Source organism: Thunnus thynnus, chromosome 16 (assembly GCF_963924715.1).
Source record: "Thunnus thynnus chromosome 16, fThuThy2.1, whole genome shotgun sequence".
Lineage (NCBI taxonomy): Eukaryota > Metazoa > Chordata > Actinopteri > Scombriformes > Scombridae > Thunnus > Thunnus thynnus.
In genome coordinates this window covers 7,778,060-7,796,797 of record NC_089532.1, presented here as the reverse complement: position 1 = coordinate 7,796,797, position 18,738 = coordinate 7,778,060, and the positions used below count along the sequence as shown (strand labels likewise).

General features: G+C 41.4%; 1 protein-coding gene across 3 annotated transcripts in view; it reads left to right on the top strand.

The window, feature by feature from the left end:
- Window positions 1-6,927: 6,927 nt before the first annotated feature.
- The window catches only part of slc8a3 (solute carrier family 8 member 3), a 122,901-nt gene continuing 111,090 nt past the window's right edge, over window positions 6,928-18,738 (top strand). For all 3 annotated transcript variants that reach the window (XR_010931860.1, XM_067614409.1, XM_067614408.1), the window contains exons 1-2: window positions 6,928-7,778; window positions 14,662-16,529. Coding sequence is in view for 2 of the 3 variants with exons in the window: in XM_067614409.1 (XP_067470510.1) it covers window positions 14,749-16,529 (1,781 nt within the window). In the remaining variant the exon portion in view is untranslated. The remainder of the gene's footprint in view (window positions 7,779-14,661; window positions 16,530-18,738) is intronic.

Sequence of the window (18,738 nt, the reverse complement as noted above, 5' to 3'; positions counted from 1 at the left end):
TACACTCACTAACAAACTCTTTCTTTAAAGCCCCTATACAGTAGCTTCATACAAACTTTTAAATATATTTTGTGCAGAAGGAAGCTGTGGATCCTCATCACTTACACTGAAAGTGCATTATGAAGGGATCCGTTAATGGTCAGTATGAACAAGAGGAATGATTACAGCAAGAAAAACCTTTTTCACTGTTCATTTGGACTCCTGACTGTTTTAAGGCAGACTTGAAAAACTGTGAACCTATACTTTAAGACACATGCAGTGTAGAGATACAGAATTTGAGTTAAATGAAAATACTGCCTTGTTAAAGGGTCAGTTTACCCAAATTACAACATAATCTCACCTATACCTGGTTGTATTTAGCCATGCAGATATCGGTTTTACTTGGCCAGGTATGTCTGTGGTGGTGATAAAAACACATTTAAAAGCAGCATCATGCAGTATGTTTCTAGAAACAGTTGGCCCATCACTTTGGTTGATCTTGACTTCATTGTCTTCAAATTACTCTCCAGCAAAGAAAAAGTTTCTAAAAACTATTTAAAGCATGTTGTCTGGTTTATTAAGTGTAATGTGAACACCTCCTCTGGAAAGAGATGTTGCAGTTAATGTTTTTAAATCAATTTTTTTATTATATATATATATTATATGTTAGTTTCATGGCCATCAGTATTGATTATTTTAAATTTGTGTCTAGAAAAACGTGTTTTTCCATCAGTTTCTTATACTGATGGCTATAGATACCAAGCTACGATGCCAATGAGCTTAAACTGCAACTGCTATGGAGGAGAAGCCAGTCAGAGGCACAAATTAGAGCTGTTGCAAACCAAGCAACACCTACAGAACCACTGCTTGAGGCTGAAGTCACTGTGGAAATACCTCAAAGTACAAATGCCACCGACGGCCACTAGATGCTGGCTCCAAATATCCCCGACTCCAACTGACTCCCATCAAAAAAAGCTTCAATTTTTTCTCTAGAAATACTGAATCAGAATATTGTCGCAATATTTCTGTAAGTTTAATGTTACCTGACTATGATAGCAGTCCTGTTAGCAGACTTTAGCTAACGAAGCTAATGTTACACCCTGCACTCAACAGAAAAGATGGCACCAACTATAAGCTGCAACTCTGGGCTTCAAACCTTTTTTTAAAAAAATCTTTCTTTTTTCATATAACCAAAAATAATACATAAGATGTCAGACATAACACTTCAGACGTTCAAACCAGCTTCAAAGTAAACCGATGGGTGACATCACACCTCGCTATGTCCATCTTTATATTGAATGTACACATTGTGTTTGCAATTGGGACCAAAACACAGCATCTTAGTCCAATATCTACCCAAAAATCCAAAAGTGAACACATCTAAACTTACTCAGTGTATCATCAGGTTTCTACAAAGTATAATTTTTGGTGCCTGTTCACCATCAGCAGGACACACAGCAGAATTTTTAGCTCAGTGATTATGTCTGACCGAAATGTGCTTGACAATTGAACTTGACTTGTCTCTTTATGTTTTTACGTACACATGCTTTTTTCTTTTTGACTTTTTTTTTTTTTTACCAAAGAAAGAAATATTTTCCAACAGAGTTGCTAATCTTTTGTGCTGTTGATTCAACCGGGTGAATTCCATACCCGCCAAATACCTTGAAGTCTGAATGACGTTTTACCTCCAGAAACCTGGATGCCTAAAATAACTTTGAAATCTCAGACACATATATCTCAAAAACCTTGGCAAACAGGCCTGGATTCCAGTACAGGGAAGGGATTAAATATGTTGTTTAATAATTTGGGAGGAGAACCACTGTCATCCAATCATCCACACATGCATGCATTGGCCTGACAGGCAGGTGTGTTCACATAATCATGTTGTGAAGAAGAGCTGGTTATTCTTCATATAACGCTACATAACCTTGACTCCCCTGCACTCATAAATCCTCTCAAATAAAACCCTGACAGTCCATAAATATACAATGTAGTGCAATGCAGATATAACATGGAGCCCAACGCTATGCTTTCACACCCTATGTGCTTTCAGCTCAAATAATATCCATATAGGATATATTTTGCACACATATAGTATAGCTCAACTATGGAGAGTGCCACTTCTGCAGCTGCAGCTATTGGAGCTGAGCATTCAGTGGTTCACTGGTCCGGAATATATTTGCAGAGGAAGATGGGTGAGAGAGGGATACCCGCACTGACTCCATTACATCAGTGACACGGTGCACACAAGACGAGCAGGACACTGGACCCTCCCGTGCCTTATGGTGCTGAATGAAAGAAAGAGAGAGATGGAGGCGAAGGGATGGAAAGACAAGGGGAGAACGGAGATCAAGGCGGAGAGAGGTCAGCTCTCGTGAACCACGCAGGCAGGCAGCGGCGGAGGGGTCTCAGGGCTTGCGTGCCGATGCTGCCCGGGCCCCTCTGCCCGACAGCCACGTCTCCATGGCAACGTGTGGCCCCTGCCTCCGTCCTGGGGAGAGTGGAAGTGACAGCGGCGATCTGTGCGCGTTCCGTCTGGCTCATTATGTGGGGAATGAAGTGAAACAGCCAGGGGGTGCATTTGTTCTGCGTGGACTACCCCTCAGCTGCCAAGCGTCTGTCTATTTATAGAAATGAAATGAAAGAGAGAGAGAGAGAGGAAGAGTGAGAGTGAGAGAGAAAGCCTAAATAAAATAAGCACAGGGGCCATTTCCCCGCTCACTTTCCTCCCTTCCTCCCTTCCTCCTCTATGTAGAATAAGTCTTTTTTTGTCGTTTGATCCTGTACAGCTCTCTGTAAGTGACATTTCAGTGAGTCAGAAGCGGTGGTGAAGGTTGAGGCTCTCACTGTCCGCAGCTTCATTGGCTTTGTTTCCCATCTGGGACAAAAGGGGTGGATAAAAATACACACATATACAGTAGCTACACCAGGGCTGCACCTAAAGATTATTTTTTTTATCAGTGATTGATCTTACAGTTGCTTCAATAATATAAAAAAAATAGGACACATCTTTAAATTTCTTGTCCAACTGTCGTAAACACAAATATATTTAATTTACAACTATATTAAAACACAGAAAAGCGGTGAATCTTCACATTTTAGGAGCTGGAAACTGAATTTTAGCCTCTTGTTTTTCACTTGATAAATGACAAAATGATTAATGGGTGATCAAAATTGCTGTCAATTGATCAATCGATTAAGGTGCTGATATTTCAGTACTTGGGTACTTTATAAATACCTACACACACAGTCTTACTATACAAATTCTTCTCATACTGTTTATCATATTTATAACCATTATTGTATTATGTATTGAGATGACATTATATCTGATGGTACAGTAGTTTTCCCATGATTTTAACTCTTTAGCTCTTTTAGCAGTTTACGTGTGCATCACAGTTGGATCATCACACTGTTTATGGACCAAAAATGGCGAGCTGCTACAAAACAGTGCACATGGTAATAGTGGAAGATGAGACGTGACAACATTAATGGGTGTTTTATTGACCTACAAGCGAACACAGGATAATTTAAAGCCCCTGTGTGTAGGAATTGAATTTCTGACTGTGATCATACATGGCATGGAACAATGAGAATAAATGGTCCAAAAGAAGGAAATAGGCCGCCATTTTTCTGTACGATTTCAAATTTTACATTAAAAAAACAACTATAAATGCGTTTAAGAGCAACTTAACAGATGCTGAAAGTCTTGTTTCTGCTAACTTCCGGAGGTTTAACTTCTCACCGTGCTGTAGGGATGTAGAGGTGTACTCCGGGGTGCGTTGGTACGCTGTGACATCACTGTTGGGCGTGATTACAGGTGCAACAGAGCACAACACAAACAACCACACCCATCAGAGAATAAAAATTTCTACATAAAGTAATATGAAGCTTCAGCTGCGCAAATTAGTCAAATCAAGTCGATATCTTTCAAATTTACTGTCTTTATAGCACCAAATTCCAAAAACATCTTTTTGTCACTATACTTCCGGTGCTACTCAACAAGGAAACACCGTCTGAGGAAAAAAAGACTGTAACTTTGGGAGATATCCTCTTCATTTGACTAACTCTGACTCCTAAAGTCTCATATTAACTTCAGATAAACTTTTAAATACATTTTTTGGACAAAACAAGCACTTTTGTCCCCAATCACTTACATTAAAATCACATTAGTAAATTATCTTTTAATAGCCGGTATGAACAGGAGGAATGATCACAGTGAGCAAAACCTGTTTCAATGTTTATTTGGGCGCCTGACTGTTGTTTTAAGACAAACTTGAAAAATTGTGACCCTCTCCTTTAAGAGGCTTGCTGTGTGTCTGTTGTGGTCACACATTCACCACACCAGTGACAGGAAATGGCCCTCCAGACACGAGGTCTTTCGATCCTGATGCGAGGCGACTCTTTACCTTTCTCATTTCACAACTTCACTATTCATTACTGACTGCCGTAAGTGGACGTCGCCTGAGGATGTGTGTGTGATGGGGGGGGGGGGGTGTTTTAGTGTTGAAACCCTTGATGACCCCCCCATCTCCCCCTACCCCTCCTTTTTCTCTCACCAGTGTCATTGCCTGACTGTTTTTTTCCACTGAAGTTGTTGCAACTCAAGCCTACAAATTATCAGCGTGTACAGAGTGCCGAGCGCAGCACAGGAAGAGAAGGGGAGAGAGAGAGAGAGAGAGAGAAAATACAAATCACAAAGTGCAAGTGCAGCATTATTCTCTCGTGCTGTACTGTATCGTTCTCCCTGCTCCAGATTCTCCGTTGCTGCTACCGCTGCTGCTGCATGCCAGACGTTTTCATGAAACCGATCCAGCCGGGCCTGCAGCCGCCGTCAAGCATACACTGAGGTGAAAACAAGAAGGAGGAAAACAGCGAGGAGAGGATAGGTGATTTTGCTGTACTCTGAGAATCAATGCAACCAGTCAGTTTCAGGGCTGCAGCCATCAGGCCGCCCGCCCTTGTAAGTGCTGCTCCTCTCAGTGGGAAGCACAAGCAGGCCTGGTGTGTTGATTACAAGTATAATCCATTAATCATCACGGTACGCATGGAGGACTTTGATGAGAGAGGAAAGAGCAGGCATTGAATTCCAATCATAGGATGCATGGTGGCTGCAGGTACACACGCGGGCCCTCGCAAACAAATCTGTCCAGTGTATTTTCCTGCCTCCACCCTTTTTCCTGCAGATAAGAAAACTTCATTAAAACATCCAACCATATTCTCCATACTAATTACAGCTTTACATGGAGAGGAGTGGAGGATGGTGGGACGGGATCGGTGGTGAAGGCTGCCAGATTGGCTGTTCATACCCCCCCCCCCCCCCCCCCCTCCCACCACCCCCTCCGCTCCCTCACCATACCCCCCCATCCATTTGGGAAGTGATTGTTTTTTGAATTTCATATTTGAATTTAACAAGCATGGAAATCTGAACAGGCTAATAAGATTCTGTACCACAGTGCCGGACTATGTAATTAAAATCGGATCCAATTGATTTTCCCTGCTTTGCATATAGGCTCTATCCCAAAAGAAAAGGACTCACTTGCATATTGTAATAACTGCTCCAAGTCTCTCTACAGTATGTTGTTGGATTTGTTTCTGGGTGGATTAATGATAATTCATTATTGATTAATTGCTAATTAACTCAGAAGACTTTTAAATACTTGTATTAATTTTATATACAGTCTGGTTAGCCGTGGGACTTTTAGGGTTGGTTTTTTTTCACAATCCTTCAGGCCTGTTTTATACTGTATAACTAGAGGTGGTGGCAGTGTCAACATGCTCCTGCTTTGCTCCAGTCTCTGGGGCTTTGTCTGTCTCGTCAGCAGCGTGATTGTGCTGCATCAAGGACTGTGTGCCCAGTGAAGCTCATTATCTACTGGGTAGTAATGCATCTAGCTGGGGATGGAAGATCATTGGGTTGTGCAATGCAACTGCAAGAAGGGACACAAAGAAACACAAGCAGTGATGGGTATTTGGTGAAAATGTGCCAGGACTCTGGGGGCAGGATTTTCCTTTTTAAAAGCCTTCTGATGGTGAACTATCACATGTCTAAAACTTTACTTTTCATTATGCTACAGTTTAGTTTAATTTGTCACATTTCTAACAATCTGAGGAGAGAGTTGTCCTGTTATCACTGTCAATTAAGCTGTTCTTAATCATAGAAATAAATCTTACTTGTAAGTTTTATGTCTTTATTATAGGGACAGTGGGGGGTGACATGCAGAATAGGTCTGCAGCCTGATTTAAACTGGGGACACTGGTTATATGGCATGCATCTTAACTGGTATCCATGTATAACTTTTTATATAAAATCCTACAAAGATTGTTGTATTTCTAAAAATATGCAAATTTCATAATTATGAGACACAAACTACAATGTTCACGACATTTAAAGTGTTGTTTGTTTAGCTGATTATAAGATTTTGCAAATTTTTACAGCTTCATCTCAAAAATACTGTGTATTTGTGCGCATACCCTACACTTTTGAATTATAATATCACGCTCATTAAGCTGCAAACTTTTTTTTTAGTGTCTTCAACTACAAATTTGCTGTGAGAGGAGAACCACTTAGATATTTGTATTCCTTTTCTATTCATCTAGCATCGGTATCCTGTTGTGGTATGTGTGGCATGTGTCCAGATTAAATGCCAGTGACTCAGTGAGTGATCATCCTCCTGCTGTCACTCATTCTTGTGTCCAGAATTAGCAGCTTTTTGCCAACAGGCCAAACATGCAGAGTTTTTTAATGGTAAAACAGCGAGTGACACTTTAATTATGAGCTTTTTTAGTAGTAACTCCCTCCTCCCGTGTTGCACAGTTGTCATGGTCAGATGTGGGCCTGGATGATATTCATGCTTTGTGGTGCAGGTTTGTTCTCTCAGCTGATGGTGACGTAGTTGCGCGCCTATCAGTGCCTGTCTGTGTGACTTTTAGAAATGGGGGGCGGAGGGCTGTAGGGCGCAACCATTTCACACCTATACCGCGTGAGGATACGCCTAATATTAATAATAATTATCCGAGGATGACAATTAATAGATAAAGCTCATCTCCAGCAGTCACTGAAAGCTCCAGAACCTGACTGGCAGCCAGCGCAGGGGAGATAAGTCGTGGCCATTCCGATGGTGCGCAAAGTCCAGCAGGCAGCCTTGGCAACTTAAAAAACGGGTATGCACAGCTGAGCGCGTTTCCGATGTAAGACAGTGTTTAATATTAACTGTTGTACCCTATCTGTAGAGAAGACAGCCGGCAAAGAGGAGCTACACACGGCCGTGACTACCAACAAGACCGACATCATAGATTTCCTGCGCTATCGCAGCGGAGAGAGGAGGAGGAGAGCGCTGATTCACGGCTTGCAGGAGGAGGGAGAGCCGAGCGGACGGGCTCAGAAGATCCATCTCTACCAAGGGTGCAACCTTAAAATACCGACCCCCTCCCTCCTCCTCCTCCTCCTCCCTCGTCATTGACAGCTTTGCGACCCGGTCAATCCGTCAGACAGGGAGGATCTGGGGAGGAGGGCGCCAAGGCAGGAGAGGACGAAAGGCGATCACCTCTGGCCGGTTTGATCCAATCGCCAATACCGAGCAGGCTGGGGACCTGCCTCTCCGTACATGAGGACGACACAGCGGCTTCACCGGGGGATTTTGGTCCGAGGAACACGTTTGACTCAAGAGATCCACACAGCGAGATTATATTGAGACTGTTGTCAGGCTGATCTGAGCGGCAAAACAATAATAATAAAAGGGGGGCGGACAGGAGCTATTTCGCAGTCTCTACATAAACTCCCCGGAATACAAATCCAGGTAGGTTATGAATAACGCATGATGCAAACTGATATTATAATCTGTGTTAATGAGTGATGCAACCTGGGATACCATCAGTGATAAACAGCAGGACACAGACAGGCTTTCTAGTAAAATATGTGACAGATTACAGGAAGCATATAGGTGCATTTTAAGAGCCATGTAGCCGCACATACAGTCGATAACTGATGAGAGCTGGATGTGCTCCTTCACTCCGGAGCGCTTCATCCTGCCAGGCTTTAACCTGTCTATCTACTCCCGCTGCTCTCCTTCATTGTGCAGATATGATCCATTGCAACGGGCTGAAATGGATTCGTGATAGCGTCTAATGGGTGTGCCATTAAAATAATTGGCGTCTGTCAACGCAAGTAACGGATACCGGTTGTTACAGCCTGCCGAGCCCGTCCTGCTGCTGATTGGTTTAACACCTGGATTTCCAGTTTTTACATGTGAATCTTTAGCTTATATTTTTGCTGGCTTCTCTTGAATGGTCCGCCACTGTTTGGAGTTAATTTTCAAGTGTTTCCTGAGATGAATCATGAGTATTTATTTCAGAAGGGAGATAATAAAGGCGGGTAAATTCACTGTGCATCTATACACGTAGGCATATTTGCACCCTATAAGTTGTAGTGCGGGCCTATGGGTGCTCCAGCAGGGATTCCCCCCTCAGGTATAGCACTAACATTGGTATAGTGAGCGAAACGGCCTTATGATGATTAATCAGCAACAGCTGAGCATCTCCAGGAGTCTGCTGAGGCCATGTTTAAGCGGATCTCAAATATCCTCCTTAAACAAGACCCTCTCCCCAAAATAGGGAACGGAAAAGGGATCCAGGAGCAGAGCAGCCGGCCTCTCCTCTGAATGCTGTCTGCATCAGGCAGGAAATGTATGAGCATGTGGTTGCTTAAAGATGCATTAAGTCAAACATTAATGTGTGTTTCTCTCATTAAAATCCACTATCTTAGAAGTGTTAGTCATCTAGAGTTGACTGGACTGATTAAGGACAACTGCAACTGTAACTTTCATCATCAGTTAATCTGTCTATTATTTTCTCGGTTGTTTGGTCTATAAAATGTCAAACAATAGTAAAAAAAAAAAAAAAAAAAAGATGTACTGAAATTGCTTGTTTTGTCTGCTTAACAGTTCAAAACCCAAACATATTTATTTTAATATCAGATGACAAAGAAAATAAAAATATTTACATCTTACAAGATGGAATCAGAAGTTTTGGCATTTTTGCTTAAAGAAATGACTCAAATGATGAATTGATTAACAACATAGTTGCTGATTTAGGTGTAGTTGATCAAGTAATACTAACTGATTAATCAACTAATCATTTCATCTCGGAGACAGATAAATCTGTGATATTGGATATTGCCTTAAGATCACATATCCATAAAGGAGTTTAATTCAATCAGTTTGATTTTAAATGGGGAGCGTTAACATCTCCTGATGATGGTCTCAATGCTGTTTCTAAAACTGTAGAAATACATGAGAGAGATGTTTTGACTTTGCTGGGAGATAATCTACTATATATGAATAAACAGTCGTATCAATATTATGATATGAAGCTATAGATATTGGGATTTTTGTCATTTTAATATCATTACATAGTTGAAATATTGGCTCCTTTAAATATTCTAAACTTATACAGTTCATATCCACACAATGTTTAACTTAAAATACTGTATGACTTATACAGTGTATTATTAATATTTATTGTAAGGGTTAAGTGAAAGTTTTAGTGATAATCGGTTTAGTCAATAGTACTGAGCTCAATTTTCTTAGCAGGAAAACGTACTGAAATGTTGCATAAATTGAGTTTAAGTGAGTTCATTTGTGGTTGAAGAGGTCAGTGTTGGAATTAATTGGAATACCGTACATCAAAGCTGAACTTCACCCTGAAGTTAGATATGTCAGTTGCAATATGTCTCTTCAGTTCAGATTTGTCTTTTCTGTAGATTTAAATACTTTGTGGTAGCAGCTGAACAGTCTTGATTAAACTTCAGTGACAGCCCGCTCCTACATGCACAATGCAAAATACAATCCTTAAAACAGTAATTAGTATGCAAATTGTTTTGTGTGGCTTCTAATTTAGGGGTCACGGCTCTAATGGTGGTACTCACAGAGAAATGGAATCATTCACTCTCCATCGTCTAACAGCACCCAGTGCAATTTGTGCCGGGAAAGAAAATCAATCTTTAAAATACAAAATCCTTGTGAGGTCATACACCTGAAGAGTCTGTCTGTCTGAGTGCTTTAATGTAATTATTTTAATGAGCTTTACAGTATTGCAGAACATTGTGTGGTTGTGTCTCTCGAATGGTTTCTCAATCAGTCAGTCAATTAATCAATCAGCCGGTCCCTATTAGCTATATTGCCAGTGTTATTTGTATTATTAAGATTTTGTTAAAGGGTCACTCCACCGATTTTAGATCCTCATCATGAGGAGTACGACTCAGCTTGTGAAAACAGTTTTATAAACTCAGCTGTGACTCTGGAGGAGCTTTCTGAAGTCTATGAAAATGATCTTGGTGATGTCATCAGAGTTATGTCGGATGAACTCGGAGTGTGTAGTTTGAAAGCCGCGGGCATTTAACCAGTCTGGGAGGGTCCAATGACAGACGCTCTGGAGTTGTGGCATCATGGGAATTGTAGGTTTCAGCATTTTTGGAGCTTCACTCATACTTCTAACTTAAAGTCAGGATATGTCAGCAGATGCTGCTTAGATTCACTCTTCTTCTCATCTGTCTCTCACAACTTTATGGACAACTTGGTCTCCTAGAAATTACATTAGAATGATATTTGTTTTTCTAATTACGTTGTTTTTGGAAACGCGATTGACTTTTCACTAAACTTCTCCCCCGAACAGTCATTGTCCAATCATAGCTTAGCAACTGTAACTTAACACAGCAGGCCTGTCAATCTTCTGATTTCTCCAAATGCTGAAACGGTGTTCACCGGGCAATGAGAGCAACACTTGGTATCTAAAGAGGATGCAGGGAAGAGTCTTTTTTAAATCTTATTCCCAAAACCAAAAACACACATTCACACATGGAGACACAAGAGTTCCCCACTATCTGCATTTGAACTGCTGGGCATCACACTGAGTTGTAGGATTGGGAATTTCAACACATGTAAAGGAGCTAATAATGGATCACATGACTACTTGTATGAGAAAACTCACAGACAGTTATCACCCCACAGCTGTAATGAGCTCTTTAGTGTCTTTCAGCTCATAGTTTTGATTATCCGGACTAAAACTCAACTGTTTTGGTTCATTCTCACTCCTCTCATAGTGTCGTTTTTCCCTCTAGAATGCATGTTTTTAGCAAAAAAATGTCTAAAACAGACTGTATACTACCTGCCCATCAACAAACAGCAGACAGACAGAATTAGTTACTAGCAAGTGAACATAATTGTAGCATCTAGCAGCTAAAGAGCCTGATATTTTGCTCAGCAGTTAGCAGAGAGTAATCAGAGCTAAAAGGAGCGTCAATGTTGGATTTCCATTTATCAGGAGGCCAGAAACACAGACTCCAAATGAATGCTAATGTTGCTCTGTGTCTGCTGGATGTGTAAATAGGCAACTGTTGGCTAACAAGTTCCCCATATCAACCTAAAAGTTGATAATATGTCAATGTTGTGTTTCCACTGCTCCCAAAGGGGCAAACAGATTAGAAATAGCAGGTTGATTAGAAGTAGCATGTTGCTTTTTAATAGACAAATGTTTAATTTTAGTATAAAATATGTGAGTTGATTTTGATCTGATAAGATTAAGGATACCCTTCCTTTTAGTATATCACCTATTGGTTAAATGAGCAGTTATTTAATCATTGTCATACCTAGGTTGTAACATATTGAGAGGCCTTAAAATTCTGGATGCTGTGTCTATTTTGGCTTCATTCCAGTTTCTGCCCATCTACCCCAGCTAGCTACCATGCAATAAACCACAAAGAGAAGCTGGCATATCAGCAGTGTAGCTCTGATTCTAAAACAGGAAGAAAACAAAAATAAAACAGGAAGAAGCACTTCTCTAAGCCTCTCAATGCGTTCAATAAACTATCCATCCCTGCTGTCAGTTGTCCAGTTTGCAGTACATGTTAACAGAGGTGTATGGCATCAAATTTCCTCAGTCTTGAAAGTTTACCCCTCTACACAAGTTGCTGTGTTAAACACAAGTTCAAACCAGTGCAAAGTCCTTAGTTTTCAGTCTCAACTTTTCTCTCATTAAGTTACAACTTTGTCACTCAATTATTTCCCCGTTGTTTTTGTTTGTGCTCCGCGCTGTCGGTTCTCACGGGGATTGCAAAGCTGGCTCGTGTCCATATAAATGGCTCTGCTGATTCAGTTAAATTTAAGTTCCTTGTCACTTGCTTCTGCTGCCGTTCGCTGCCACCCCCTTTTCTATACTTAAGATCAGTCTGCACTACAATCAACATATTTTTTAACATCTGAAGAACTGCATTTCAAGCTGAGATATCTTCCATCTTTAGGTTTTATTGCTCTAAGAAAGCACCTCTGGAAAGATGTGTCTGTCTAAATGTTATGGAGCTTATGGTCCCTGAAAAGACATTGTATTAATACTGCCAGTGATGTGGTTGTTTGAACATGTAAAATGTTTAGGAATAATATTATTACAGAAAACATTCAATGGTTTTGCTAATGCCTGAGTTTGCACACAAGACTTTGACAGAAACCTTGCCAGTTCTTTTGCAGACATTAGGTGTGTGTTGACACTGCTGAGGTTCCAGAGACAATATTTGGCTTTTAAATTGGTGTGAGTGCTTCAAATATGCCAGCTTCTGTTTGACTATCCATGCCTCTGTTGAAAGATTTGTCAGCTATCCAAACTGGCCGGTCGTCTGTCTGGATCATAGATATCATTTCCAAAAATATCACCTGGGAATTCAAGTAGTTGGAGTTATTTTAAAAGTCTTCAGATTCAGTGTACTGTGTAAGAGTTAAATCTGCATTACACTGCATAAGATATGCCATTTAATGGATGCTTTTATTCAATGTGCCTTTAAGTGCCATGAGTGCGTACCCAGAGGTAATCAACCCTCTAACCAGGAATCAAAACACAAGAGTGCACTTTTAGGTACAAAATATAAAAAGACTCAAACTACATTAGCTCAACAAAAGCAAAGGGAAACAAGTGTGACAGTAAAAAAAAAAAAAATTGTAATCCTCCAGTGACTTCGGGACAGACTGATTAACTCGCTCTGTCTGTATCTCTCTGAAGAGATAGTTTTAATTCAGACTAAACCGTGCCTCAGGGGCCCATAGGTGTGCTGGAGGCTTCAGAGGGTCTCCACCCAACCGTCTGAACCACTAAATAATCACAGATACTACTGAGAAGAGAGCTTCTTCTAATGAATCCCCTTTGTTGCGTCTTTTAGCTTACATCCTCTAAGTTTGGGGTGGTTAACTGTTCCTTGTGCTCTTGTTGCCTCTGGTCTCAGCTGTTAGCAACAAAAGAATTATCAAGTCCTATCTCATAAGAGTTGAAGAGGTGCATAAGATGCTTAGTCTGAGCTTTTATGAATTCGGACATTGTCTGCATTGTTATTGTAACGCTGCTCTCTCTTGCGGACGTGGTAAGTGTGCGTTTAGGGCTCAGTATATAATAAATTTGGAAGGGACATCTGTACCTTTTGTTTCAGTTTGCCTCTTGACAGTCTCCTGCCTCCCCTCTGCTGTTTTTTTGCCAATGCGACATTTTGGACAGTGCTTAGTTTGGCAACATTGCATGCCTGCTGAGCGAGCTGTTTGGTTCAGAGCTGTGTATTACCCCTGAGATTTCAGACAATCAGGCTCAAATCCACATTATTGGGCGCACGTATCCACATCTAAATTGAAAACAAACTTTGTGATTTGAAATGAGCCCACAAGCTATGATTTTATTAAACTAATGTTATCTACATTGTTCACATAGTGCTTTACAGACCTGAAAATCTCATGAATTTCTGATAATGGGGAAGTATTTTCCAGCCCGCCTCTCGTAGATAACATAAAGGTCTCATGATTGTGCTGCTTGTAAAGTAGGAGGCAGAAACTCATTGAAGTCTTACAGAAGGATAGTGGGATCATTTAAATTCTTGTACTCATATAAAATTGAGAAATTCCTGTCTTGTTTCTGTGTTTTTCTCCCTGTGAAATGCAAGTACACAGTCTTACACATTTGTACCACTTCTACTCTTCAAACTTTGGATTTAAAACAATTTGGAAATACCCTCAGGTTGGATAATCATTCCATTATGTGATTAAATGAATTATTGAATTATTATATAACTAAAAATGAACGCATACCCATTTGTTTTAATAAGTAATGCATTAAGTAAATAAAAGGAATATGTATTAAATAATAGATGCATTTATCAATCTAATTAGAAGACAAAACATGGTGCATTTGTTTTACTACTGTTTCTAAAATATGAACCTAAACACTTTGTTTCTTGTTATAAAGGTATAATACACTCACCGGCTGCTTTATGAGGAACATCTGTGCAATTTAATGCAATCAAATGCAACAGCACTGCCATAAATTCTACATTTTCGAAGCTTATACATTTTTACTTTTTGTTGACATCGTCAGAAAGGTAATAATTCTACTTTATGGTTATTATTGAGGTCGTAGCGGGTGGTGGTGGTGTACTGGGGTGCAATATATTGAATGGTGTTCATAATATTTTGTCCACTCCATTAACATACTTGAGGGGGCCAAAATATTAGAAACACTTTGTATAAGCTTTATAAAAGTAGAATTTATGGCAGTGCTTTTGTATTGGATTGCATTAGATTACAAAGGTCCTCCAAATAAAGTGGCTGGTGAGTGTATAACGTTAATATATTTAATGTAATTTCTTTCTGCTTTGTTTAGGTGGTGGGTGGAGAAAAGGCACAGCCCAGTGCTGGATCCCAGAGGGACTGTCAGTGTGGTAAGGACCCTTGAGACGAAGGAGGGTGCATGGAGGGTTCAAGGCCTGTGAAGCCAGGGTCTTCAGCCTGCCTCTGGTTGGGGCTGGTTTCTGTGGCTGTAGCCTTCCTTTGCGCAGAAGCCCGGACCACTCCGAGCCCCCTTCATACCCCCAGCAATGCAACCTGCATGGGAAACTCCAAGTGTCATCCAGGGATCATCCTGCCCATCTGGTATCCTGAGGATCCCTCCATGGGAGACAAGATCGCACGGGTCATTGTGTATTTTGTGGCCCTGATCTACATGTTTCTTGGAGTGTCCATCATTGCTGACCGTTTCATGGCAGCCATTGAGGTCATCACTTCCCAGGAGAGGGAAATTGTCATCAAAAGGCCCAATGGAGAAACAACCACCACCACGATCCGGGTGTGGAATGAAACAGTCTCCAACCTCACCCTCATGGCCTTGGGCTCATCCGCCCCTGAGATCATGCTCTCTGTAATTGAGGTATGTGGACATGAGTTCAAATCTGGCGAGCTCGGGCCTTCCACAATTGTTGGCAGTGCAGCCTTCAATATGTTTGTTATCATTGGCATCTGTGTGTCTGCCATTCCCCAAGGAGAGGTACGCAAAATCAAACACCTCAGAGTGTTCTTTATCACTGCAGGCTGGAGCATCTTTGCTTACATTTGGCTCTACATGATCCTGGCTGTGTTTTCTCCCAACGTAGTCCAGGTCTGGGAGGGTCTACTCACACTGGCCTTCTTCCCCATATGCGTACTCCTTGCCTGGGTGGCAGACAGACGACTACTCTTCTACAAGTTCATGCACAAGAAGTATCGCAGCGACAAACACAGGGGTGTCATCATCGAGACGGAGACCGAACGCTCCAAGGGGATTGAGATGGATGGCAAGATGGTCAACTCTCACTTCATGGATGGCGGTGCGGCCAGCAATCTTATTGGTTTGATTGAGAACAAAGAGGTAGATGAGTCCCGGCGTGATATGATCCGCATCTTGAAAGACCTGAAGCAGAAGCACCCAGAGAAAGAGTTGGATCAGCTGGTCGAGATGGCCAACTATTACGCTCTCTCGCACCAGCAAAAGAGCCGTGCCTTCTACCGCATCCAAGCTACACGCATGATGACAGGCGCAGGAAATATTCTGAAGAAACATGTGTCAGAGCAGGCAAAAAAGAGCTCCAGTGTGCAGGAGGTGCATGTGGAGGAACCAGAAGAGTACGTGTCTCGGATCGCTTTTGAGCCTGCTGTCTACCAGTGCCTCGAGAACTGTGGCGCTGCCATTCTGACCATCACCAGGAAGGGTGGTGACATCAACAAGACGATCTACGTGGATTATAAGACGGAGGATGGCTCTGCTAACGCTGGGGCTGACTACGAATTCACAGAGGGCACGGTGGTGTTCAAACCAGGAGAGATGATCAAGGAAATAAGCATTGGCATCATAGACGACGACATCTTTGAAGAGGACGAGCACTTTTTTGTGCGCCTCAGTAACCTACGTGTCCTGGAGACTGAGGACGAGGTGTTATCCCCCAACAGTCTCCCGTATCCAAAGGCCATGCTGGGCTTCCCCGCTGTGGCCACTGTGACCATTCTGGATGACGATCACTCGGGCATCTTCACCTTTGAGAGCAACTCAGTGCACGTCAGTGAGAGCATATGCATTATGGAAGTGAAAGTGCTAAGGACTTCTGGAGCAAGGGGGACGGTCATTGTGCCTTATCGCACCGTGGAAGGACTTGCCAAAGGAGGAGGGGAGGACTTTGAAGATACCTACGGAGAGCTTGAGTTCAAGAACGATGAGACCTGGTAAGAGAGCAATTCTATTTTTCTTCACGGTTGTGGGCTGGTTGCTTTTTTGGTTGGCATTAATGTGATGATTTATTATTTTTTATTGAATCAGTACCTTTGGGTATTGAAAATGAAGTGTGTTTAAGAGTCATACATATAAGTTATTTTCTTTGTGCTTGTTTTTGCATCTCATTGATTTGTGTGTTTAGAAAAACGTCAAGAAATGATGGCTACAGTAAACTGTGTATGATATGATAGCTAGCTTTAAAGGTATCCAGCAGTCTGCCAGATACATGTCACATTCAGCGTTTGCTTTTGATACAAAGATGTTGTCTCCTTTGCTTCTTGACATCATTTAATTTAGAACATACTTGAGTAACCTATTCATGTGCTGTTTGCACTCATCACTCTGTGAATTTTAAATGCTTCTTTCTTCACATGATTAGACAGCGTACCCTCTCATCTGAGTGTGCACTCTATATCCCCTTGTTTTCCTGTCAAGAGATTCTGCTCTCATCAGAGTGCTTTGGTAGCGATCCTGTGTGTGTCGCATGCAATAGGGATTCAACTTTGGGATTCGTCACACAACTGTGGAAACAGGAAGTCCTTAAGTAACCCTCCCCTTGCTTCTCTAATCCCTGCTGCTTTTGTTTTGTCAAACTCTGGATTTTTGCTCTTTTTTATTGTTTCTGTGTCATGTCTGCCTTAGAAACAAAGCAATAGCAAAGAACAGTATAACAGAGAGAATTACAGCTATAAAGGTCAAAGGCCAGACACAGGTTAATGTAATAATGACTGCACGGCAGTCTTTTAGGTTAGTAGCATGACTGTGTCATGATGAGTGACTAGAGTGGAGGTCTTATTCCTTCTGGGGCCAGCCATACTACAAAAGCTTGCATTTTGGTTGTAAATGTCTATGAGAAATAGTAATGTCTTATGTAAATTGCTTATGTTATGTAGCCTTGTCTGCTGTACCATCTGTGTACAATACTGCACTACAAAAACACATGGGCTAACAACTGAGGAGGCATATTTGGCAGTGTTACAATAATAGCAACATACTGTAGGAAAAACAGCAACAGGGCCATGTATTTTATGGTACAGCCTTTTGTCCCATACATGTAAAGCAATGCTCTGGGGTACTGGCATGTGTGCAGAATTGCGCCTCTTGAGAAATATTGATTTGTTTTTTTTCACAGCTTGCATCCGCTTGCATCTCACACATTGGTCTGCAGGCACTGAATCAAAATGACATACGTCTATGACATCCCCTTCCCAAACCAATCAAGACCCTCTCGGCGTACTGTGGCTGACTGGCATGGTCTGTGCTCCAGGGTGTGGGTTCCTGAGGGCTGAGGCAGCCCAGGAGACCGGCAGCGGGGGAATGAGTGTCGGGGTGATCAGCATGCTCTTGGGGCTTGCTGAGCTCTCAGGGTTTTGCTTGATTTGTGTGAGAGATGCTGTTTGGGCCGGGCCTGAAGGCTGCCGGGGGAGTAGAGGGGAGAGATGTGGAGAAAGATTATTATTATGAGACTGCTGTGATGTTGTTGGCATTGTGAGGGAATGCTGGTCTATTGATCTGTTCATTGTGTTGTGCAGCGTACTGCGAGTTAGATGTTCTTACAATGCAGCACAGCCCTGATGTGAACACTGTGAATTGATAAATACTTGTGATGCGGGAGAAGAATCAGACTGTACCATCAAATAATTATTGCTCTAAAATATTTCAGTAGAACAGTAAGAATCCATGTTAAAGAGATTTAACTACCTTATTATACAGTTATGTCAGTTTCTTAATTTTACATTTCTGAGAAGTGAAAAACACAAGACATTGAATTAGTAATCTGGAATTAAACTGAATGTTCAAATGTGGCAAATGATCTGAAATGATTTGTCAATTAATCAATTATGCTGGTTTTTCATCTCTTATGTGGTTGTAAATTGAATATCTTTGGGCTGTTTGACTGTTAGAAGATGACTTTTGGCTTTAGGAAATTGTGATTTGATTTTTCACCATTCTCAAACAATTAATATATTAATCAAGAAAAAAAAAAGGCAGATTAATTGGTAATGAAAATAATTGTTAGTTGTATCACCACTTCAAATAATTATTACCCTAAACCATCTCAAACCCCGGAGGAAGGCATGTGAGGAAGATTTAGGCTGAACCTCATCCAATTATATGTTATCTGTTGAGGATGTGAGGAAACACTGCATGTAGGTTAAA